Source organism: Mustela erminea, chromosome 1, assembly GCF_009829155.1.
Source record: "Mustela erminea isolate mMusErm1 chromosome 1, mMusErm1.Pri, whole genome shotgun sequence".
NCBI classification, from domain to species: domain Eukaryota; kingdom Metazoa; phylum Chordata; class Mammalia; order Carnivora; family Mustelidae; genus Mustela; species Mustela erminea.
In genome coordinates, this window is record NC_045614.1 from 20,912,318 (window position 1) to 20,937,971 (window position 25,654).

Genomic DNA, 25,654 nt, shown 5'->3' on the forward strand with positions numbered 1-25,654 from the left:
AAATAAATAAATAAAATCTTAAAACAAACAAACAAAAAAAAGAATTCTATGAACTGTATGCCCACAAATTTGATAACCTAGATGAAACAGACCAACTCCTTGAAAGATAGACACCATTTTCCAAAATGCACAGATGATCTAAATAGGTGTTTAGCTATTAAAGAAATTTAATCAATAATTAATAACCTTCCAAAACAGAAAGCACCAGGATCACATGGGTTTACTGATGAATTCTACTAAACATAAAAAAGTGTATCAATTGTCTAAAATCTCTTCTAGAAGACAGAAGCAGATAAAATACTTTCTGATTCATCATATGAGTCCAGCATTATCCTAATACCAACCCCAAAGACATTATAGTAGTACCCCGCTCCTTATCCAACAGGGATATGTTCCAAGACACCCACCCCCAGTGGATACCAGAAAATAAGGATAGTACCAAATCCTACATATAGGGTTTTTTTGCTAAACATGCATGCCTGTGATAAAGTTTAGTTTATAAATTAGGCACAGTAAGAAATCAGTAACATGTGAATATGGTTTCTCTTTCAAAATCTGATTGTATTCTTGTGACGATGTAAGATGATAAAATGCCTACATGGTAAGACGCAGTGAGGTGAATGAGGCACTGTGATGCAGGCTATTACTGACCTTCTGACCATACATCAGAAAGAGGATCACCTGTTTCCAAACTGGAGTTAACTGCAACAATGGAAAGTGAAACCACAGAAGGTGAAACTACAAATGGGGGGCTGGAAGGGAGGGAGGGGGGGGACTACTGCATAAGAAACGAAAACTACAGTCCAACCTCTTTCATGAACACAGATGTAAAAATCCTCAATGAAATATTAGCAAATCATATTGCACACTGTATAGAAAGAATTATATACCACAACCAAATAGGATGTATTTTAACTACGCAAGGATGGTTCACATTTTAAAATCAATTAATTTAATTCATTACTTCAACAGGTTATAGAAAAAAGATCGCATCAACAGATTCAGAAAAAGACTAACAAAACCCAACACCCATAACTGAAAACTCTGAGTAAAACAGGAATGGAGGGGAGCTTTCTTCAACCAGATAAAGGACTGTTAAGAAACCACAGCTAACACCATACTTAATGGTGAGAAACTGAGAACTTCCCTGCTAAGGTCAGAATCAAGATCACTACTTTTCAACATCACACTGGAAGTCCTAGCTAATACAATAGGTAAGAAGAAGAGGGAAAAGAGTACAGACTAGGAAAGAAGAAATAAAACTGTCAATGCTTGCAGATGATATGACTATGCAGAAAATCCCAAAGAACTGATACTGTAAACTGAATTAAACAATTACAGCAGTGCTGCAGTACACAAAAGTAATTCACAATCTTTCCTGTATAACAGCTTTCCTGCACCCGAGCAATGAACAAGTGGAAACTAAAATTAAAAACAGTGTCACTTACATTAGCCCCACATCTCAAAATTTAATACTTAGGCATAAATGTAACAAAATATGTAAAAGATCTGTAGGAGGAAAACTGTATTACTCTGATGAAAGAAATCAGAGAACTAAATAAATGAAGAGAGTCCATGTTCATGGACAGGAAGACTCAATACTGTCAAGATGTCAGATCTTCCTAAACTGATCTATAAATAAATATAAGGCACTCCCATTCAAAATCCCAGCAGCTATGTTGCGGATATCAACAAACTGATTCAAAAGTTTATATGGAGGGGCGCCTGGGTGGCTCAGTCTTTAGATGTCTGCCTTCAGCTCAGGTCATGATCCCAGGGTCCTGGGATTGAGCCCCGCATCGGGCTCTCTGCTCAGTGGGGAGCCTGCTTCTCCCTCTCCCGTTCCACCTGCTTGTGTTCCCTTTCTCACTGTGTCTCTTCTACCAAATAAATAAACAAATAATCTTTAAAAAAAAAAAAGTTTATTATTTTTTTTAAATATAAAGAAAACAGAAGAGAACAACTCAGAACAGTCAACACAATACTGAAGGAGAACAAAGTTGGAGGACTGGCATTACACAACTTCAAAACTTACTATAAAGGGACAGTAACCAAAACAGTGAGGTATTTTAGAATACAGACAGATCAACAGAAGAGTAGAGAGCCTAGAAATAAATCCACATAAAAATAGTCATTTGACGGTACCTGGGTGGCTCAGTCAGTCAAGCCTCCAACTCTTGATTTCAGCTCAAGTCATCTCAGGGTTGTGGGACAGAGCCCTCTGTTGGGCTCTACATGGGGCATGGAGCCTGCTTAAGATTCTCTCCCTCTCCTCTTGCCCTCCTCCACCACCCCAAATAGTCAAATGATCCTCAACAAAAGAGCAGGGGCAATACAATGGAAAAAAAGTCTTCAACAAATGCTATTTAAACTGGACAGTTTTTTTTTTAAGATTTTATTTATTTATTTGACAGAAAGAGATCACAAGTAGGCAGAGAGGCAGGCAGAGAGACAGGGGGAGGCAGGCTCCCCGCTGAGCAGAGAGCCCAATGCGGGGCTCGATCCCAGAACTTTGGGATCATGACCTGAGCCAAAGGCAGAGGCTTTAACCCACTGAGCCACCCAGGCGCCCCTAAACTGGACATTTATAAGAAAAAAAAAAAAAAGAATAAATAAATCTAGACACAGAACTTACACCCTTCAGAAAAATTAACTCAATAAGAATCACAGACCTAAGTGTGAAATGCGAAAGTACAAAACTCCTAAATAACAAGAGAAAATCTAGATGATCCTGAGTTTGAAGACTTTATAGATGCAACCTCAAAGGTACAATCATGGAAGAAATAACTGATTAGCTGGACTTCATGAAGACAAAAACTGCTCTGTGAAAGACACAGTCAAGAGAATGAGAAGATAAGCCACAAACTAAGAGAAAATATTTGAAAATAACATTATCATATAAAATACTATTAGCCAAAGTATTCAAAGAACTCTTAAAGCTCAACAAAAACACAAGCAACCTAATTTAAAAATAAGCCAATGGCTTTGACACTTCACCAAAGAAGACCTATAAATGGCAAATAAGCATGTGGAAAGATGCTCCACAAGATACGCCAGTGGGGAGATGCAAATTAAAATAACAATATTGCCTTCCACTTAGAAAGAAGCTTCCTGAAATGGGGGAGGAGCCCAGAAGGACTGTGGAGAAAGTCTCCTTCCTTTTGGTCTTGTATCACCCATCTGATACAAGACCAAGGGTGTCAACTGGTTCAGTTGATACAAGGGTGTCAACTGGTTCAGTTAAATCATTTTCAGAAAACATTTGTAGCAGGCTCATAAAACTGAAAGACCTTATTCTTGCCTACTCCAAAAAAATCAAATGACACATTTTGGTTATGTGTAGAGACTGTTCAACTAAAGGAATGTCTATTAATTTTTTAATTTAATTAAATAGTGATATATACTACTACATACCTATTAGAATGTCCAAAATCCAAAACACTGACAACACCAAATGCTGGTAAGGATGTGAAACAACAAGAATTCTTATTTACTGATGGTAAAAATGCAAAACGTTATATAGCCTCTTTGGCAGAAAGCTTGTCATTTTCTTAAGAAATTAAATATAACTCATCCCATACAACCTAACAACAGCACTCCTTAGTATTTACCCAAAGGAGTGAAAATTTATGTCCACAGAAAAGCCTATACATGGATGTTTATAGGAGCTTTATGCATAGAGAATGTGGTGTGACCGCAGTTGACAGGAAAGATCTGCTAAAAGTCAGAAGTTTAAGAAACTCCTCAGAACGGATACTGACACACCACATAGGCAAGCACCTAGAATATGACCGTAACTTAAAATCCTCTATGAAAAAAAGACTAAGATTCTGTGAGACATACTATCTATCCACATTTAATAAATGTTTAATTTCCAAAAGTGTCAAAATCTTTACTTACAAATCCATTACTATGAAAAGAGACTACACCATAAAACTGAGAAAATGCAAACCAGACCTTTATAAAGCTTAAGCCATTTCTAGGACCCATCTCAGCAGGCTGACTTTTCTGTTTTGTACTGACCCTGAGAATATGGGGGCTCCTCATCCTGAAACCACACAGGGCACTGGTCCCAAAAGTGAGTTCAAGGAAACCTCCAAAACAATTTCTGTGATTGCTAATTAATCCACAAATGGAACTCACAGGACCATCAGGTACTAGGGTTAAAGGTTTATAGCAACAAATATCTGCCTTCTCCTGAGTTTCAGTTATTTTAGTAATTTTATGGATGATACACCTGCACAATATGCCAATAGGGAACAAAGGCTGATATTAAAAAATCTTTATAGCAAAAAAAGAAAAGCATAAGATATTGTTCTATAAAGCATTGTTCAGCAACAAGATATCTCCAAGACTACTGACCTGATCCTCCTCTTCATCCTCATCCTCTGCCAAACGTTGCCTGCCCACTTCATACAGCCTGCACACTGTGTCCATATTCAGAGCATCCATGCTGCCTTGGTTCTGAAAGAGAATACTCAATGCATGAAGAGCAATTAGTTTTCAGAAGGCCCACATCTACATCTCAGTTAGGACTGGCACCCATGCACCTTGACTCTTCTAATACCCAAAATTCTTGAACTAACTCTGAAAATGTTATGCCTGGGACACAGAAAGGGAAAGAAAGCAAGATAAGAAGGCTGATCCCAGAGCAAGGGATACAGGCAAAAGAGAGACCACCATCCTTGGAATGAATGATCTTGCTCTGGCAAGATTCAGACTCCTCTAAGAAAGGGATAACAGTGAACCCGAGATAAATTAGAAAATGGGACAGACTGTCCACATTGTTTTATATTGGGATTTTATTACTTCTCTTACAATACATATCTCCCCATCAAATGAGTAGGCTATCAACTTTAGAACGTAACTTAGATCAGACAAAATGCCTGTTGTATAACTTGAAAATGATCCTAAAGATCAGAACAGCAGGGTTTCTGCCGGCTCCCTTTACCTCAATGACAGCAAGATAGCAGTCTTTGGTGTCTGTACACAGGTCAAAGATGTTCCGTTTCACATCAATAGTTGCTGGAAAACAGAATGTGACAAGATTCAGGACTGGACTCTTGCTATGACCTTAAAACCAGCTTTTCCTCTAAAGGAATTTCAAGGTGATTGTTCACATATATTTCCATAACTTCTCAGCCTTTCAGTGAAAAATTACAGAAAAGGGGGGGATCTTAAATAAGGGAAACCAAAACAGGACAAAATGAACAATGTCTGCTCCTTCATGCATACCTATAGGTTTGTAGTCAGTTGCATTAAATGTTCGAAAGGATGATCCAAAAGGGCTTTTCATCCTCTCTTCCATTAAGTCATCTTCATCATCTGCCTGCAGCATAGCTAATGGGGAGGAAAGGGGAAAGGTAGCCAAGGAGCAAAACACTATTAGAAATCAGAAACATCCCCTCTTCACAAGTGCAGAAATATTAATGGACAATCAAGACTTCAGTTTCTTTGCAGTAAATCCACTCTGTCTAGTTCGTTCCTCTCAGTGCATCCTCCTTGCATACCCCAAACAGTATCCTCAACCTCTCCTCTAGCTCTCAATAAGTGTTACAGCTACAGGCTTATAACATCACAAGACCACAAAAGCAAAGATTCTTCAAGTTCATAATGATATTGGGAGGCTGATGACAGAGATGGGAAATTAATGCAAGAAATTTCTTTCTATACAAGATTTACTTGCTATCTTCAAAGTAGGGGGCCTTTCACCCTAAATCAACATTATTTTCATTAACAAACTTTGTCACCATTTGTGCTCTCATTTTGTCTTTTATGTTACAACCTTCAAATGTTTTCCAATTCACATTTCAGAGACATTTCCAAACCAAAAGTATCAAATTAATGAGGGGAAAAAAAAGGAAGAAAAAGAATGTAGAAAAGTAAAAAGTTTATTACCTCCATACATCACTGTCCCCGTGTGGTTAAACACCACACGACACTGATCCAGAGCAGGAACTGTGTGTAAAAGATGGAAAGTACGAAGATCCCACTAGGAGGAGAGCAGTCAAGGAAAATTATTTTATACAAAATTTCTTAAGGAACCTCATGGGAAATTCTGAAATATTATTTTTTTCCCCTCTGTGTGAGATATGAATGTTTTGAAGGTAAGTTTTTTTTTTTTAAAGAATTAAAATAAAAATGCTTTCGAAGTAAAACAAAAGCATGTAGAATGTATATTACAGAATAATGTCCCTGAAAATCTCCTATGGTATCCTCTTATACATGAAAGCAACACAAATTCCCATCCTCTCAATAGCAACACTTCATCTTGCTCTTATATCTAGCAATTGATTATTTAGTTAATAGATTAACTAACACGTCAAAGGAGAGGCACCAAATTATTACCTGTGTGGATACTTTGACAGGATGTTGGTAGAAAGATAATTTCTGCATCAAAAAGCAGCTAACAAATTGAAAGTAAGACACAGGTATAAAGGATACAATCTCAGTATTAATGATGACCTCCAGTCCATTCGGATGGAAAACGCCACTGATATTCATGTTGAACTTGTCAAACTTGTGGATGGCCTGTGCAGAGCGGACATCCCAGAGGACGCCATCATTTAAGACAAGATCATCTGTAGGATTAAAGGTGGCACAGTTCCTCTTGTAGTTGTTGGCAAGATCTGGGTTAAACAGAGTCAACAGCTTGTTGCCAGTCTGAATATCATAAATCTTTAGAGAAGAAGGGGTGGGAAGAGAAAAATCAGACCAATCCATCCATTGACAATTCACGAGAAGTTGTGTAAAAATATCTCTCCATGCTTTCCAAATTCCACCAAAATCATGAAAGCCCTAATATTGTAAAATATCTGAAAAGCAGGAAGACTATACCAATCCAAGCAAAGTTTAAGTGCTTTGGTTCCCATTCAAGGTTTGAAAAGTCTCTTTCCCACAAGAAAATGAAAAGAGAAGAATGCAATAGATACGAAAACCCTCTTCTACCCCTACCCCTCTTTCAATAAACAGAAAATGTTTCTACGATTGAAATGGAGAAATTCATAGGGACTGACCAATAATTACTCATGGAATACTATTAAAAGGGCCACTTTTTGGAAAAAGGCATCAATGAAATACCTTTTCTCCTTAAAAATCTCCCAATATTTTTAGCCCTGCAAAACCAGAAGTTCCAAAGTCTACAATGTGCAACCCATGCAGAGACCAGATCTTTCCCATCAGTTTACACATATGCTATAATATTCCCAATCTTTTAAAATAAAATCCTCCTTTAATGTAGGAACAAATAAGGAGACACCACAAGAAAACAAACAAATCGAGATCATGGGACAAGACAACTAGCCTGGTCTCTTCAAAAGTCAGTGTCATGAAAACTGGAGAAATGGTTCTTGGCTTTAAAACATTAGTGAGACATTAACAACCAAATGCAATATGTGAGTCTTGGCTGGATCCTGGTTCAAAAAAAACAAAAAGCATTTGAAACCGAACATATCAGGAACAATGGGGAAAACTGAGTATGAAATGGATATCAGATGATATTTGGGAATTAGTATAATTTTCTTATATTTGGTAATAGAGTGTGATTATGCAGTAAAATGTCCTTATTGCTAGAATATGCATTCTGTAAGGCTCAAAGATAAAATGTCATGATATCTGCAACTTCCAAATGATTCAGAAACACAAACATACGTATTTAGACAGAAAATGGCAAAACATTACACTGCTGAATCTAGGTGGTAGGTATATGCACAATATATACTCTTTCAACTTTATTTATTTCAATATTTTTCAACTCTTTCAACTTTATTTCAATATTTTCAAATGAAAAGTTTGAGAGAAACCCTCCCTTCACACTTCCATATTCCCCACACCCCCCTTTCCAAGCTACTATACCCTAATTCTGCTTTTCAACAAACACACTTAAAAAATTTGTCTCTACTCACTGTCTCCACTTCCCTGTTCTCATATGAACTCTAATCAGACTGTCACCCTGGTGCACAGAACTAGCTCCTCATGTAATTAACAGTAAGCTCCATATTATTCAATCAACAGTACCTCTCAATTCTCATCTTACATACCCATCAATAGTTTCTGACTCAGCTGATCAAGTATTCCTCAAAAGAATCTTCCCTCACCTCCTGTGGCACATCTTTTTCCTAAGGTCTTCTCCCTTACTGGCCATTCCCCCTGGTCTCCTTCCCAAGTCCCTCCTCATGTGGCAAATCTGAAATATTGGCACATGCCAGGACTGTCCCCACAGTTCTCTTCCCTAGCCTCCTTAATGATCTCATCCAGGTTCATGGCTCTAAAGACTACCGACATGTAGATAACTCCTGTATTTGTATCTACTATCCCAGACCTCTCTCCTGAACTCCCATTTTGTATACATTCCCTACTTGAATGTCTAATAGAAGAACAAACTGCATGTGTCCAGAATCCCAGGGCCCAGCTCTATCACTTCTCATCACCATGACCACCTGGGCCCAGCCCCGCTGCAGCCCTCACATGTATGCTGACACGACATTCTAACTGGAAGGCCTGCTCTTCCTTCTCTCACAGAAGCCAGAATCACACTTCAGGAACTTTACATCTAATCATGTGTCCTCTGCTTACCCTCCAGTATCTGCATCTCAGAGGAAAAGTCAGAGGTCCTAACAACACTCTGTAAGATGCTACTATGATATGTGTCACCCCCTTTCCCGACACTGACCTGTTCTCCCCTCCTCTCTTTCCCACCTCCCTGTATCTTAAAACACTTTCCTCCCAGACTGCTACATGACACCCGCACTTCCTTCGAATCACCCAATCAGTGATACTGATTATCCTAGATAAAACACACAAGTCCTCCACACCACCACTGCCACTTCCTACCTCTTACCCTGCTTCTTTTGCTTCGCAGCACCGACATCTAACATACCATATATTTGCTTCTCTATTAACTGTCTCCCCGGTGAGGCTTCATAGAGGCACGGACTTACATTTCACCTAAAACTAAGTATTTGAAAATAACTGCTATGCTAATGACATCTCTCCCAAGTTGCCAGATTAGTTCATGTTTGGTCCCATGTAGCTTAGAACTACTTTATTACACTGCTAGATTCTATTTAAAAAGAATATCATTAGGCAATTTGTTGTTGCCCTTAGGACTTTCCTTCAGTCCAGAAGCTTTGAGTACAAACAAAGGGGCATAATTAGCTTGAAAGCAGTGGATTCTTAAGTACTTACGTGGGCAATGTCTCCTTTTGTACCTATGACCCGATCCTGAGAATGCTTACTGAACTCAACATAGTGATCTTCTGTGAAGGAATGCCTATGGACAAACAACAGAAGTACCTAAGTGATGGACCCTTAGAACATACTCACTCAACTGACCGAAAATAAACATGATTCTCACCCTGCTGTCTGACCATACCCATCTGAGTATTCCCAACAACCAAAGAGGAAAAACTGTACACTTAGGATTAAAAAAAAAAAATTTCCCCCATGTTTGACCAAGAAGCTCCAAAATAATTAATTATAAGTAATTAACAGGAGTTACTTGGTTTAAAAAAAATGGCTAATGGGCCACACATGTCTTTGAAACATGCCCCAGCAAAAAGTGCCACTATCATATGTGAACATGAGAAAATACACAGATGTGCCACTTTGGATTAGTGAAGGGGCAGTTGTGTGAAGGGAGTAGTTAAGAATACTTGTTAAGAATATCCTGGAACTAAAAAGGATACAGTCTTATTAAACATAAGGCACACATGAGGAAGAGAGAAATTATCAATAACTCACAGCATTCATCTTTTTCCAAAAGGCTTCAAGTTGAAGAATTGGATGAAGGGAATATAAATTAGGTAAATTACAGAACAGAAAGACCAAAGTTATAAAAGTAGTTACATACTTCATATCAAATACTGATTTCATTCCCCAAAGTGCAGACAGAGGCTGGCTCCAAGTAGCAGATGTCAGGAGTAAGGACCCATCCTAAAAGAAGGAGGAGGCCCACAGTGGGTAATCATATATTTATATAAAGGCTATTTGCCCTTAGCATTTTAAAATACAAGCTTAAAAAATATTGTCATATCATATAGAAAATAGAAAAGCTCCAAAGAACCAAGAAATGGTTGAAGCTGCTAGAATTTAAGTATGTGCACAGGCAATGTCCTAAAAATACCTGAATTTAAGAAAATACTAAATTCTCCTGACCTAGTAACAAAAAATTCAATAGTTCCAAGGGTAGGGGAAGAAAAAACTTGGAAAGATATCAAAGGTTGTTCCTCCTTTCTTAATATTTGGCCATATTCCTCAGTCTCCCCTCACCTGAAATATTAGTCAACTGAAAACATTTGCTAGACTTTCTTAGCTTAAAATTCTTAAAATTAAAAAACAAAAAAACAGGGGCGCCTGGGTGGCTCAGTGGGTTAAAGCCTCTGCCTTCGGCTCAGGTCATGATCCCAGGCTCCTGGGATAGAGCCCCGCATCGGGCTCTCTGCTCAGCGGAGAGCCTGCTTCCCTCTCTCTCTCTGCCTGCCTCTCTGCCTACTTGTAATCTCTGCCTGTCAAATAAATAAATAAATAAATAATCTTTTAAAAAAAAACCCAGAGTCTTCTTTACTTGAAAATCGGAAAAATTATCCTTGTCATCTTAATAGTCCTGACTTTTAGAAATAACAATAAGGTATCAATTCCATCCACAGAATAATACTAATAAACCATGACCCACTAGAATCCTATAATGCTTTTTTCCTAAAAACTCACAGTACTTTGAAATCTATTCCTGACACAAAAGGAAAACTTCTGTGATCATAGTTGATAGACTCTGTTTCCATCTGAGGCAAATTAAAAAAAAAAAAAATTACACCCACACACACCTCCCCTTCTTAGAAAAGAATTGGTAAACTTTTACTTGAAGGTCCAAACGGTAAATACATTAGGCTTTATAACCCATATGGTCTGTGTCACAACTACTCAGCTCTGCCACTATAGCACAGAAGCAGCCACAGACCATGCGGATGAACATGGCTATGTTCCAGTAGAAGTTTATATACAAATAAACAGCCAACCCACAAGCTGATAGTTCACCAACCCATCTAAGAAGAATAAGTGAAAACAACCTGGGGACCCTTACCCTGGAAGGTTCAAGATGTGTGATAGCCGAGTTGTGACAGTTATAGCTGGCCTCCTCCTGTCCACTAAACACATTATAGAGCTTCAACTGCCCAGTGCAGGTGCCAAGCATCAGGAACCGCTCCCGTGCTGAGAATGCACAACAAGTGAAGCCACTCTCATCCTCATTGGCTTCCCTGAACACTGAAATAGGACGGAACCTAAGCAAAAGAGAATCAGAGACAAAGAATGCACAAGGACTCTGAAAAAAAGAAAACTTTGCTAGAAGGATGAAAGAAAAAAACCCAAAGCATTTATATTTCAAATGGGTTCTTCCAAAGTATCAGAGTGACCTTCAGTGGTTCATTTCCGTTTTAAGCAAGAGAAAAGGACCTCTACTCCCAAATTTAAACAGTAACAAAAATCCCCATGTTTAACACCTGCTTTCCATCATCTTTATATGAGATTTGTGAAGAATCAGAATAGGAGACAACTTGGACCAGCAAAAAAACAAGTTTGGGAGTCTAGTTAGGCACAGCATGGTGCATGGATTCTAAAAAAAAATACTAGTTGTAACAAGAACACAGAGTGTCTTAACAATATACAACAATCACACAAGGACCCCATCCATGGTTGGCAAAAGGGGGTACAGCCACATTACTCGTGTTCACACAATGTGACAATCATTGGTATTTCAGGCCAACAGTCTGGCTTTCTGGATTCATCACTCTATACCGGTATCACCCACACACTTTGATTTAAATAGAAGAATCATTGCAGTTCCCAGGGAGGTGGCCTCTCCTTACCTGCTAAAGATAAGGTGCCTATCAAAGCATCCGCCATCTACCCCTCCATACTTTGGAAATGAGGCCCTGCGGTTTAGCCTTGAGGTAAAGTTTATTGGCGCTTGCCGCCTCTGTTTTGGCTCAGGACACTGATGAGGAGTAAAGAGAGAGAAAGGTGGGCAGGTGGCAACTGGGTTCTTGCAGCGAGCATGCTGCTCTCTAAGATACTCTGTGATGATACTGTCCAGCGTAGGTGGGGAAGGAAGATGTCTGTCCAACTGCTTTTTTATGGCTGGGCTTTGGCTGTAGGCGCCATGGTCCGACTTCTGCCGCAACACTCGGATTTTCCTGCCATTGCAGGGTGATGGTCTCTCTCTGATAAAACTGATCCTACCAATCAAGGGGGAATTGCCTGCATAAGATGGGCCAGGCAAAGCTAGTGAACCCTGGGGGGGCCGTGGCTGAGGATGGGCAGGGGCAGGAGGGGCGGAGGCACCCACAGTGGCATGGCTGCCCAGTCGAGTTGCAATGCCATTGGCGATGCGAGGGGTTCGGGGAAGAGAGACAGGAGAAGCAGCAGCAGTGACTGGGGTGAAGGCAGATGAATGAGAGGCAGCAGTCATGGGCAAGTCAGCCTCTTTCGTCAGCACAGTTGCTGTCTCCCCAAGCCCTTTAGAAATGAGATGGTTTCGTATCAACAGAAGCAGCTCTTTCTCAGGGAAGGAAATCCTTGATTGGGCAACAACATCTGCTTTTTGCAGTCGTGCCAGAGACACATCAGTGCCAATGAGAAGTGGCTTTCCTGACACTCGTTCAATGAGCTCAGCGGCATACTTGCAGAACTTGACATGGTCACTGCGCTTGTCCTGCAGGACAGGCTCCTTCATCAGCTGCTGGATCTGGCAGCTGCTGAAAAGAGGCAGTTTGCTGATGATCTGCCGGACAGTGCTACTGCGTGACAGGCCCACTAGGGCCTTGCAGGCCAGAGCCCTTATCTGGTCTGCATCGGTGATGGGCATCTTGATGGACAGTAAGGACAGGAGCACCTTGATGCCATTGTTGGACTGGACCACATTCCACATCTTGGCCAGGGTGTGCTCGCTGCTTTTGGGAGTCTGAGGCAGCTTTCTCCGAGGAGTTCCAGAGATAAATTTGCCAATACTGGATATTCTGTTATCTGGGCCACACACACAATTGATGATAATCTGAAGTGCTGACTTCTGAATTTCAGCATCATGGATAAAGAACTCACCCTCAGCCACTCCCAAAATAATGCTGATACCTATGGGGGAGAAATTCAAAACATTTTATATTATCCTCATAAAACTAACAGCCAACTTCAATGATTGTTCCAGAGTCAAAATGCAGACTTCTATTCATTTTGTTCTACTTAAAACTACTACACCTTTTTATTTATTAGAGAACAAGGAATTATTTGAATAAAATATAATCAATTCTACTACACTATATCTTCATGATGTAATACCTCATATGCAGTTGTTAAATAGGGGAATGATGTCAGAATTATGTGGAAGTCACAAGGGTCATGTGCAATTTTTCCTGGTAAGGGGAGCAAAAATAGCAGGAATAAATTAAAACCTTTAGCAGAAAAGGGAAAAGCCCTCAGCCTGATTGCCACAATGGCATCAGGAACCCTTTCTGCTATATGAAGAAAGTTTAAAAAAAGTGGCTGCACACCTCGGGCTTTCTCCCCCAAAGTGGTGGTGCACCCCAAAACCCACAGCCAGTCACACCACTGTGCATGCTCACCTTAGCAGGAGCCATTACCAGTCCTGTTCTTAATAAAGTATATTTTCAAACAAACCATACTTTCCTTTTGTTCTTGTGTATGATAGCTTTTGTCCATTCTGAGTGGCTTGCCAATTACTGATTTTGTTAGGGCTTAGATTACAAATCTACTTTAAGTTTTTTATTGTCTGCCCCAACCCATTTTTCCCATAAACTTTATTTTAACACAAGACCCTGCAGAGTACAAGGTTTTCAAGAATGACTATGTCCCATCATAGCACATGTACCTTTCAGAAAATCTGAGTTCACTAACAAAATTCCCTTATAAAAAAGTGTGCAGCACACAACTTAGATGGGACAAGGTACCCTCGATCCCTACTAATATTGCAAATTAAGTAAAGAGACTTGGCCAGAATAGCAAATAAAAACAAATCCAGACAAAGCAATCACAAAAACAAAAAGGTACAACCTACCTACAGTGGAGACAGTGGAGCCAGCCTCATCTAGCACATCCACTGATTCTGCCAACTGGAGCTGGATTTTTGGCACAACAGTGAGAATAGCCAGGACATCCAAGGCAAAGCGCACAGTGTCATTCCTGGACAGGAGAAATAATTACTCAAATGGAAACTAGGATACAGCCAAAAAAAAAAACAACAGTTAAAAGAGAGAGAGAGACATAAGGGATCAGAACTACCTGTGTAGCTCTGTCCCTCACCATGACATCAAGAAAGGATTTTTAAGTTACCATGATATTACTTCCAAAACAATTGGAATGGGATTTTCACCACACAAACTACTAAGATTAAAAACAAAGGATAATCCTCAATGCTGGTAAGGACGTATAAAAACAAACGCTCTCAGGGCACCTGGGTGGCTCAGTAGGTTAAAGCACCTGCCTTCGGTTCAGGTCATTATCCCAGAGCCCTGGGATCGAGCCCCACATTGGGCTCTCTGCTCAACAGGAAGCCTGCTTCCTCCTCTCTCTCTCTGCCTGCCTCTCTGCCTACTTGTGATCTGTCTGTCAAATAAATAAATAAAATCTTTTTAAAAAAAGAAAAAAAAACGCTCTCAAACATTTGGTGGGAACAGAAATAGGACCCTCTTTTGAGAAAATAATCTTAAAAATAGGAAACAAGATTCTTTAAATACGCATAAGCTTTAGCCCAGGAATTTCACCACCTGAAGGAATCTGTCCTAATTAAAAGTACAAACAAGGGGCGCCTGGGTGGCTCAGTGGGTTAAGCCTCTGCCTTCAGGTCAGGTCATGACGTCAGAATGCTGGGATTGAGCCCCGCATCGGGCTCTCTGCTCAGCAGGGAGCCTGCTTCCTCTCTCTCTCTCTGCCTGCCTCTCTGCCTACTTGTGATCTCTCTCTGTCAAATAAATAAATAAAATCTTTAAAAAATAAATAAATAAAAGTACAAATAAGCATTTATGTGCTATGATGTCCATTATTGCATCATTTAAAATAACAAAAGAATTAGAAAATCTACAAAGACAATAGAAATACGTATTTGTTAAAATTATGATACACTCATATGATGAACTACTCTGCAGCTACAGACAGGTGTTTTCAAAGAACTCTAAAGGACAAAGGGAAAGGCTCAGAATACAACATTAATGAAATACAAAACATAAGATTATAATTTTATGTTGGACAATACCAATTATTGGGAAAAAGGTAGAGAATGAAAACTCCCATACCCTCCTGAAAATGATATGCAACATCTACTAAATATGAAATGCAGGTGCCCTACAATCCAGATTATATACATCATATCCTCAAAGAGACTTGAAAAAGAGGTCTGTGGTGCCATTCACTTGATAGCAAAAAAAAAAAAAAAAAAGAATTAACAAGCACTAAACGCCTATCAATAGGATAATAAACTAGTACAGAAATACAAGAGTTCAAATAAATATCACACATAAATCTCAGAAACATAAGGGTGAAAAAAAGCAAGTTGCAAAAGATGCATATAGGATAATATTTATATAAGTTAAAAACATAAAGAAGTACATTATTGTTTACATATACACATATGTGTAATATAAAAACATGAAGAGAATGCACTTTGGTCACTGTGGGGAGGCAGGAAAAGGAACTGAGAAAGAAGAAATGCCACCACGTGCCAACCCTGAGTACTGAGTAGTCTCTGTACCTTTTTGTATTTTGAATTATTTCATAAAAAAGATGCATTTGGTTAAATGCTATGATCTCAATTATGTATATACATACATTATCGAAAAAAAGACTGGGGAAATTAACAGTGGCTAAGAATAATTTTCTTTTCTAAGGTTCTGTATATTCTAAACAGAAACAAGTATTTATTTTTAAAAACAAACTTAGGAATGCCTGGATGGCTCAGTCAATTAAGCATCTGCCTTCGGCTCAGGTCATGATCCCAGGGTCCTGGGATCAAGTCCTGCATCAGGTTTCTTGCTTAGCAGGGAGACTGCTTCTCCCTTTGCCTCCTGCTCCCCCAGTTGTGTTTTTTTCTCTCCCTCTCTCTCTCTGGCATATAAATAAATAAAATCTTAAAAAAAAAAAAAAACTTTTGAAGGATATATTCCAAACATATTTATATTTTCTTAGTAATCCAGATTTGATTTACCACTCAAAAAAATGTATTTATAATTTTCCTAGTTCTCTATTTAGAGCTTTTGTCATTTTCAGCAAAGTTCAAGTAAATATAATAACCTACTTTAATACTCTAATAAAACAGTGGTTCACAAAAAAAAAAATTAAAAAAACAGTGGTTCACAAAGTGTGCTTAGGGGACCCCAGGGATCTCTGAGGCCCTTTCAGAAGGTCCTGTGATATAAAAACTATTTTCATATTAACACTAAAATGTTATTTTCCTTTCTCACTTCCATTCTCTCACGAGTAGATACTGGAGCTTTCTAGAGGCTGGGTCATGTGTGAAGTCACAAAAGAATGAATACAGAAGCAGATATGAAATATTGAGCAGACATTTAAAAACCCTGCCAAAATTATCTGGTTTTATTCTGGAAATTATTCATAAAAAAATGCTAAATATGCAATGAGTTCAAATTATTAAGTAAATTCATAAATAATTTTGTATTTTCTCAGTCTTATTTTCTGTTAACTATCAATAGATTTAACACAAAAAAGTTCTTTGAGGTTCTCAATAATTTTTAATACAGTAAAGGTGTCCTGAGACCAAAAAGTTTGAAAATGGCTGCTCTAAAATATCTCCCTAGATTTAATATCCTGACATTTCTCAAACAAGTCATATGTACCCTAAATAAGTCTGTCTTGGCTTTAATGGCAATGGCTAGATAGAGAAAAAAAAGTAAAGAACCACTCTTTGTAAACTTTGTTGCTATGCTGTCTCCAGATTCCATCATTTCCAAAATACAATTTTCTTTTTTTTTTTAATATTTTATTAATTTATTTGACTGAGAGAGAGAGAGAGAGATCACAAGTAGGCAGAGAGGCAGGCAGAGAACGAGGGGGAAGCAGGCTCCCCGCTGAGCAGAGAGCCTTATGCGGGGCTTGATCCCAGGACCCTGAGATCATGACCTGAGCTGAAGGCAGAGGCTTAACGCACTGAGCCACCCCGGTGCCCCCAAAATACAATTTTCATTCTTATCCATCATCCTCAAATAGAACCCACCCAACCTCCTGATTCTATCAACTGTCCTTTTCTGAGCCTCATCCTGCTCTGCCTTAACAGCTCTTAACTGAATCATGAAAATCATAACAAAAGCATAAAATAGGGTTTTTTTCCTATTTAAAAAAAAAAACAGCTTTATTGAGCTATAATTCACATACTACACAATTCCCCTATTTAAAATCTACTGCCTCGTCTTGATTTATAAACAAAACCTGGAAAACCTACAGAAATAAGTGTTTTGTGGTTTATCTAGGAATAATACAGAAAATATTACTGTTATTTTTGGTGAAAAAGATCAATTTTGTATAGTTTATTTCAACTTAAATAAAATGTGAATTTTGTTTAAAAAAAAAAAAAATGTACGATGTGATGGTCTTTAGGATATTCACAGAACAAAATACAGTTTTATGTGAGAGGAAGATAAACATCACATGTGGCTGTTAAGCAGTCGAGAGATATTTAAAGTCTAAATACCAAAAAATACTGGACTACAGTCTCAAGAGAGGACTTCAACCCCACCTCTGCAGCTATGTAAATCATACAACTTCTGAGAGTACAAGTGTTGATCCCTGCCTATTATGTAGTATTCATCATCAACCATAAACAAGTACTCTATAAATTAAAAATATTATGCTCCTGGGGCACCTGGGTGGCTTAGTCAGTTAAGCGTCTGCCTTCTGCTCAGGTCATGATCCCAGGATCCTGGGCTCTCCCAGATCGAGCCTCCTACTCCCTCTCCCCATCCCCCACTTGTGTTTGCTGCTCTCTCTCTCAAATAAATGAAATCTTTAAAAAAGAAAAAAAAATCCTTCTTAATCTAGTTTCTCAGATTCATGTCCAAACTTTCAATTCAGTTCAACAAATGTTTGCTAAGCATATGCTATATACAAACCAACATCAACTTTACCAAAAAGCAAAATCTAATTTCATTTAAAACCGTTCTCTAGGGGCGCCTGGGTGGCTCAGTGGGTTAAAGCCTCTGCTTTCGGCTCAGGTCATGATCCCAGGGTCCTGGGATCGAGCCCCATGTTGGGATCTCTGCTCAACAGGGAGCCTGCTTCCCCCTCTCTCTCTGCCTGCCTCTCTGCCTACTTGTAATCTCTGTCTGTCAAATAAATAAATAAAATCTTAAAAAAAAAAAAAAAACCATTCTCTGATCCCACCTTGCATAATAGGTCTTCCAATTACAGGCAATAGAAATAAGCTGCAACAAGAGTTGAACACAAGAAAGCTTGAGGAAGACTTCAGCTGGTTCCCAATACAGTTGCGCTGGGCCATACTCTATCAAAAATTCCATCATTTCCACAATCTGTTCATGAGTATATGAACACGCCTATAAGGAGAGATAAATATTACTAAAGCACTCTATCACCTGCCTGCTTCTTCTCCATCACAGCTCAATGGCCAACAGGTTTTAATAAAGCTGAGTAATAATAGCTTTCAAATTCCACAATTCAGTCAACAACCCACATGTGAAATAATGAACATACATGTAACCTTTTATTTATAATCATACTTATAATACACTTTGCCCAAAATAGGTAACAGAATATTTGATTTGTTGGTGTACATGTTTCACAGCTAAAGAAAGAAGCACCACATAAAACTGGTTTCTTTTCAATTTGTGATTTTTAAAATCACAATGGAGTATAGATATTCATCCATACTCCAAAACACAGGAAGTAAGTTCAAACAGAGAAGTGGAGTATCCATTCAGAAAAATAAATTCCACAAAGGAGAATAAAATATCTAGTACTTTTCATAAAAGAAAACCCTTTTATACACACTCCTCTTCATCTTTTAGTTCTAATACCCCAGAGAAGTAGCAACTTAAAACAGGGAGCAAAACAAGTCCCTGGTACACCCATTTTCAGGTATTCTGCCTCCACACAGGGCAAGTATAATCAAACATCGGATATCCACATTGGAAACTGGACATACCACTGATCGAACAAGTTTCAGGCCTAAGAAACTTAGCTATGGAAAGCTAACAACTTTCCCTTTTAAGACAAGGTCCTCTCACCTTGTATGGGGGTTGAGGATGGACGAGAATGCCACCCTCAGTCCTCTGAAGTGACTGCTTCACTTGTTCCAATTTAATGGCCAAGTGGGCCTCAAAGTACTTGCGCAAGGCCATGCAGGTGTGTTTCCCAGTTTGGCGGCTGGCAAATATTTCATCATCGCTCAGAAGTGCACCCTGGTCTTCCAAATTTAGAATCTCCAAAGTACTGATCTATTAAGAAAGAGATAAAATGGGGCAAAAGGGAAGCAAGCAAAAACAAAAAGAGAAAAGTAAAAGGAAGAAAAGGATTACAGTAAACGCTTATGCTCAACAACACTGACCAATATCGAAGCTAATCTGTCTATATAACATGCTAAGAGTAGCCATATAAAAGCAAACCAGTTATTGGAAATAAACAGTTACTGAAATATTACACAGCTTGGGACTCATGGGCCGCTCAGCTGGTTAAGCATCTAACTCTTAGTTTCAGCTCAGGTCATAATCTCTTGAATCAGGAGACTGAGCCCCACGTTGGGCTCTGTGCTCAGCAGAGTCCTGTTGGGATTCTCTCTCTCTCTCCCTCTGTCCCTCCTGCTACTGCACACACACACTCTCTCTCTAAAATAAATAAATAAATAAATCTTGAAAGAAAGAAAGAGAGCGTGAGAAAGAAAGATTACATAGTTTTTAAACATGTTGAAAGACATTCAGTCACAAAACCGTTGATTTTAGGAAGATCAAGATAATCAACACAACTCCCCTATGAGATTATTATATTCAAAACAAGTCTATAAAGGCACAGAGTTCTCTAGCCACTTAAGAGGAAGAGAAACTTGTGAAAACAGGGAGGAAAAAAAACTTCATTCACAAAGGATGACAGGGATGCCTGGGTGGCTCAGATGGTTAAGCATCTGCCTTCGGCCCAGGTCATAATCTCAGGGTCCTGGGATCGAGTCCCATATCAGGCTCCTTGCTCAGCAACGAAGCCTGCTTCTCCCTCTGCCTGCTGCTCCCCTTGCTTCTGCACTCTCGCTCTCTCTCTCTCTGACAAATAAATAAAATCTTAAAAAACAAACAAACAATGACAGCAAAATTCCTCCAATCAGAAGCTTCCTCTCAGGGTACCTGGCTGGCTCAGTTGGTGGAGCATAGATCAAGTCCCACAATGTGTACAGAGATTACTTACAAATGAAATCTTTAAAAAAAAAAAAGAAAAGGAAAAAAAGCTTCCTCCCCATGACACTACTGAAAGGCAGCAAAGAGAAGCAGGACCCCTATTCCTCACAAGCAGAAGCCACTGAGAACCTCACCAAATTCACCAGACGACGAAGACCATCATAGCGGTCAAAGAGCTCCAACACAGCCCGGAAGGAGAAGCAAATTGAGAAAAACATGGTAGCGTGGCAGCACCCTGAGGCATGAGAACATTCCATTAACCATAGGGTATAGTTCACCACATCAGACAGAACATTGTGGGGATGCATACAAACCTGCAAAATATAAATAAATCATAATTTTTAAAAATTTCAGGCAAAGAAACCTTCAAAGGGCATAAAATATTCACCAGTATAACTAGGTATCTTTGCAGAATTCATTGATCATTACTGATTCGGTCATTCTGAGTTTAAAGCTTAAATTTTAACAAATGAAATTCTGTAACAATTTATTCCAAACCTGAAAACCTAAACTTAGATACATACTCAAATCTGAGCTATATTTACTGAGTGCCAAATTCTGCAAATATTTACATCTTTAATGCTCTCAGTGCTTGGTTCCATAGGTATTAAGTTCTCCCCCTTAAAAGATGAGAAAGAGGAACACCTGGGTGGCTCAGTCAGTTAAGCGTCCAACTCTTGATTTCAGCTTAGGTCATGATCTCAGGGTCCTGGGACTGAGCCCTGCAGCAGGCTCCAAGCTCACCAGGAAGTCTGCTTGAGGATTCTCTCTCCCTTTACCTCTGTCCCTCCTCCCCCTCACATATACTCTCTAATATAAATGGATAACTCTTTAAAAAAATAAAAACAAAATAAAATTTACTCCAGCTACTCATTTCCTTCTTATCCAAAAGTCATTCTGTGAATGAGCTACAGTGTCTCCCCACCCAATTCCATTCCCATACTCTAAATGCACTGGACTTACTCTTTCCATGGCATCTTGGTTGTACGACAGGTAATACAAGCACATGGATACACCAGTTGCAGCCATAGAAGGACGAGGAATTTCCAGTAATTTCTGTACTCCACCATGTGCAACAAATTCTGTGGCAAACTTGTTGTGGAGCAGGAGAGATGCAAGGTGCTAAGCAAAAAGGACACATGTCATTGTGAAACGATCTAGAATAATCACAAAATCTCTTCACAAAACATTAAATCAAGCTGCTAAATAAAAGGAATCCTCTGAAGTAGACAATCACTCCCTCAAAACAGAAGTAAAACTAGTACTGCTTAAGGGAAGCAAAAAACCCAGAGAACTCTTAAGATTTCTTAACATTCCCTTCTAATGCCAAAAGTTTTTGTAAAGGTGAAAAATAAGAAATGAAAAATACTGCTATAAATAATAACATAATTCCATTACCACTTTATTAGTACATAGCTTCCCTAAAGAATTTTTAACCTTTCTATTTCAATTCTTTTGAACATAATCAGCTCTATGTTCCAGTTTTGGCTAAGTCACTGACTCATCATCTAATATAATGACAAACTTTGCCTTCTTTTATACTGACCCCTAAATATGTATGACTCCATCTTCAGCAAATTACCAAAACTAGTAAATTTTTGAACTTTATCAGAAGACACCTTAAATCGACCTTTAAAAGTTTGTTGTCTTTAAGGATGTCTGGATGGCTCAGTAGGTTAAGGGTCGACACTTGATTTTGGCTCAGGTCATGATCTCAGGCTCTCATGTGATGGAGCCCCCATGTCTTGCTCCCTGCTCAGCCCTCTCTCTGCCCCTCCCCCGGCTTGCCCTCTCCTGCACTCTTGTTGTTTCTCTCTCTCAAATAAACAAATCTTAAAAAAAAAAAAGGTTGTTATCTTTAAAGCTTCGTTAACTTCCTGTTTAAGTCCCACTAACCTCCCCAGGTGGACCTGATCTTCTGGATGGCCCTGATCTTCTGGGCAATTTGAAAGGCAGGAAGTACAAATGTGAGCAGTAGGCTACATTTGATGACTCTGAAACCAGTCTAATGTGGACAGAGCCTAAGAAGAACTAGAGCTCCCCCTCCTGTTTCTCTTACCAAGGTGTCTTCTGGGTGGTGACAAAAGCACAAAGTATAGACAACACAGAGTTGTCTAGTTGTACAAAAGTACAAAAGTTGTAGAAAAGTACAACTAGACATGTATGGAATTTGATACAAACCTTGCCAAGGTCAATGGCAAAAACAAAAGGCATGTACCTTCTTCAGAAGTTTTCTCAATACCCAGACTCAGACTAATCCTTATATGTAATTTCAAATCCCTTCCCTCTTTACTCTTGTCTGTTACACAAGTCAATCCCCCAAGAAGTAGCTAAACCACATATGGTTTCTCTCCAACCCTTAGGCCACTGTGTGTAGTTTTTCACACGTCACTACCATTAAGTGACAGTTCCACTGCCAGGATAGGCAGGTGGGAAAACAGAGTAAGCAGGTTCAACCTTTACCAATACAAAGCCTATGACCTAGATCACTTCACTAGTGTAAGCAAAGATTCTATTTTCTTTCCTTATGTTGTATCTCCATTTAAGAGCGGGCTCTTCAGGGCGCCTGGGTGGCTCAGTGGATTAAGCCTCTGCCTTCAGCTCAGGTCATGTTCTCAGTCCTGGGATCAAGCCCTGCATCGGGCTCCTTGCTCAGCAGAGAGCCTGCTTCCCCCTCTCTCACTCTGCCTGCCTCTCTGCTTGTGATCTCTGTCAAATATATAAATAAAATCTTTATTAAAAAAAAAAAAAGAGCGGGTTCTTCAAATTACTATTTTAATCCATTTTATTTCTACTAACTTCAGCACCTGTCCCTCTTCGTATACAACTGAGTCTTCCTTTTGAATAAAAGAGTACACATCTTTTTACGTTTTTTTTTTAAGATTTTATTTATTTACTTATTTGAGAAAAAGAAAGAGAGTCCAAGCAGGGAGAGGAGTGGGAGCAGGGGGAGAGAATCTCCAACAGATGCTACACTGAGCGTAGAACCAACATAAGGCTGGATCTCACAACCCTGAGATCACGACCTGAGCTGAAATAGAATCATCAGCCACCCAGATGCCCCATCTACATTATTATTTCCCCATAAGAAAGATCTCTTTTGTCATTTTTCCCTGTTCACCCTTATTTCATTTTCTTTAATCCCTTATTAAGACTCTGCATGGAAACAGTTGAATAATGAATGACATCCATTATAATTCCTCACACATAACCTATAGATATAGCAACTGTCCAAATCCTTTCTTCCACTATATCCTATTTAGAACAGGATGTTGCACTGAAAAGCAAAACCTTTGGACTGGAGAGAATTCTGACCTTCAGCTTCATTTCACTGTTCAAAATATAATGAATTTATGGGGCACCTGGGTGGCTCAGTGGGTTAAGGCCTCTGCTTTCGGCTCGGGTCATGATCCCAGGGTCCTGGGATTGATCCCCGAGTCGGGCTCTCTGCTCAGCCAGGAGCCTGCTTCACCCTCTCTCTCCGCCTGCCTCTCTGCCTGCTCATGATCTCTGTCAAATAAATAAATAAAATCTTTTAAAAATAGATATATATAAAATGAATTTATACTCTCTCTCTCTCACACACACACACACACACACACCCACACACACACTGCATCCACACAAAGAAACACATGTTACTCCACTATATACTGGACCTCCTCCAAATTTACAATTTCTAGGATCTGAAAGGCAATTTTTCTCATTTCTATTTCATTTCAAAATACTCTGGAACTGTGCTGTCTGTCCAGTGCAACAGCCACTGGCCACATTGTGGCTAATTAAATTAAAATTAAGATAAAAATTCAATATCTCAGTAGCACTAGCTACATTGTAAGTGCTCATACAACCAGTTGCCACTGTATTAAACAGCAAAGACAGAGAAAATTTCCATTACTACTAAAACTTTTTTTTTTAAGATTTTATTTATTTATTTGACAGAGATCACAGGTAGGTAGAGAGGCTGGCAGAGAAAGAGGAAAGGAAGCAGGCTCCCTGCTGAACAGAGAGCCCGATGCGGGGCTCAATCCCAGGACCCTGGGATCACGACCTGAGCCAAAGGCAGAGGCCTTAACCCACTGAGCCACCCAGGCGACCCTATTACTAAAACTTCTACTGGACAGCACAGCTCTGGAATATCAAGAATAAAGCTGTAGCTTTTTTTCCCCCCTTAAAGTTGTAACTTTTTAAAGAGCCAGAAGGAGCATCACTTCTTTTTCAGAGGTGTTTTCTGGAAACATTTCTCAGGAAGAAGAAACCACCCCTTCCTTTGTACCCTGCACATTTTTCCACAACATCTATAATATCTAAAAGAAATCATAGACGGTCTCTCTTAACCAAACGATAGAGACTTGATTAATTTATCTTAATATTGTAAACAGCACAGAAAGGTACTCTGTTCATGAAGTTACTGCTTGGTAGAACTGTATGACAGTCACAATGTTATTCATTCAACTTCTATCTCTCCAGTCAGATTCCCTTTGATTATCATAGTGGGCTAGACTAAACTGCCCTCCCACATTCAGTGCCTCTACAACCGAGGAAATCACTTACCTCTACTGAACTGGGGTCTGCCTCTATTTCTTTTTTTTTCTTTTTTAAGATTTTATTTATTTATTTGATGGACAAAGATCACAAGTAGGCAGAGAAGCAGGCAGAGAGAGAGGAGGAAGCAGGCTCCCTGCTGAGCAGAGAACCCCCCGCCCGCACCCATGTGGGGCTCAATCCCAGGACCTTGGGATCATGCCCTGAGCTGAAAGCAGAGGCTTAACCCACCGAGCCACCCAGGCGCCCTGCCTCTATTTCTTTACTCATTTTCTTTCTTTTTTTTTTTTTAAGATTTATTTATTTATTTATTTGACAGAGAGATCACAAGTAGGCAGAGACAGAGAGAGGAAGGGAAGCAGGCTCCCCGCTGAGCAGAGAGCCCGATGTGGGACTCGATCCCAGGATCCTGAGATCATGACCTGAGCCGAAGGCAGTGGCTTAACCCACTGAGCCACCCAGGAACCCCTCTTTACTCATTTTCTGATTTGTATTTTGTTCACGCTAGATGATCTAACATCACACAGGGTGTATATCTATATACACACACACATACATATGTATATATATATGCATATGTACATATATATATAAATAAGAATTCAGAAAAAGTGATGTTGGCTCAGAGGGGGAATATTTACAAAGTAGTTGGATATAAAGTAAGCGATTCCCACATTTAGATCCAGGTTCTACATTAATAT

General features: G+C 39.3%; 1 protein-coding gene across 3 annotated transcripts in view; it reads right to left on the reverse strand.

The window, feature by feature from the left end:
- The window catches only part of DCAF1 (DDB1 and CUL4 associated factor 1), an 82,572-nt gene that overhangs the window by 19,010 nt on the left and 37,908 nt on the right, over positions 1-25,654 (reverse strand). For all 3 annotated transcript variants that reach the window (XM_032321012.1, XM_032321003.1, XM_032321022.1), the window contains 14 exons: positions 21,372-21,530; positions 20,543-20,722; positions 19,254-19,463; positions 18,394-18,563; positions 14,063-14,187; positions 11,862-13,122; positions 11,078-11,276; positions 9,851-9,933; positions 9,187-9,271; positions 6,445-6,678; positions 5,899-5,992; positions 5,236-5,340; positions 4,952-5,025; positions 4,363-4,464 (listed from right to left, as the gene is read on the reverse strand). In XM_032321012.1, the coding sequence (XP_032176903.1) occupies positions 4,363-4,464; positions 4,952-5,025; positions 5,236-5,340; positions 5,899-5,992; positions 6,445-6,678; positions 9,187-9,271; positions 9,851-9,933; positions 11,078-11,276; positions 11,862-13,122; positions 14,063-14,187; positions 18,394-18,563; positions 19,254-19,463; positions 20,543-20,722; positions 21,372-21,530 (3,081 nt within the window). The remainder of the gene's footprint in view (positions 1-4,362; positions 4,465-4,951; positions 5,026-5,235; positions 5,341-5,898; positions 5,993-6,444; positions 6,679-9,186; positions 9,272-9,850; positions 9,934-11,077; positions 11,277-11,861; positions 13,123-14,062; positions 14,188-18,393; positions 18,564-19,253; positions 19,464-20,542; positions 20,723-21,371; positions 21,531-25,654) is intronic.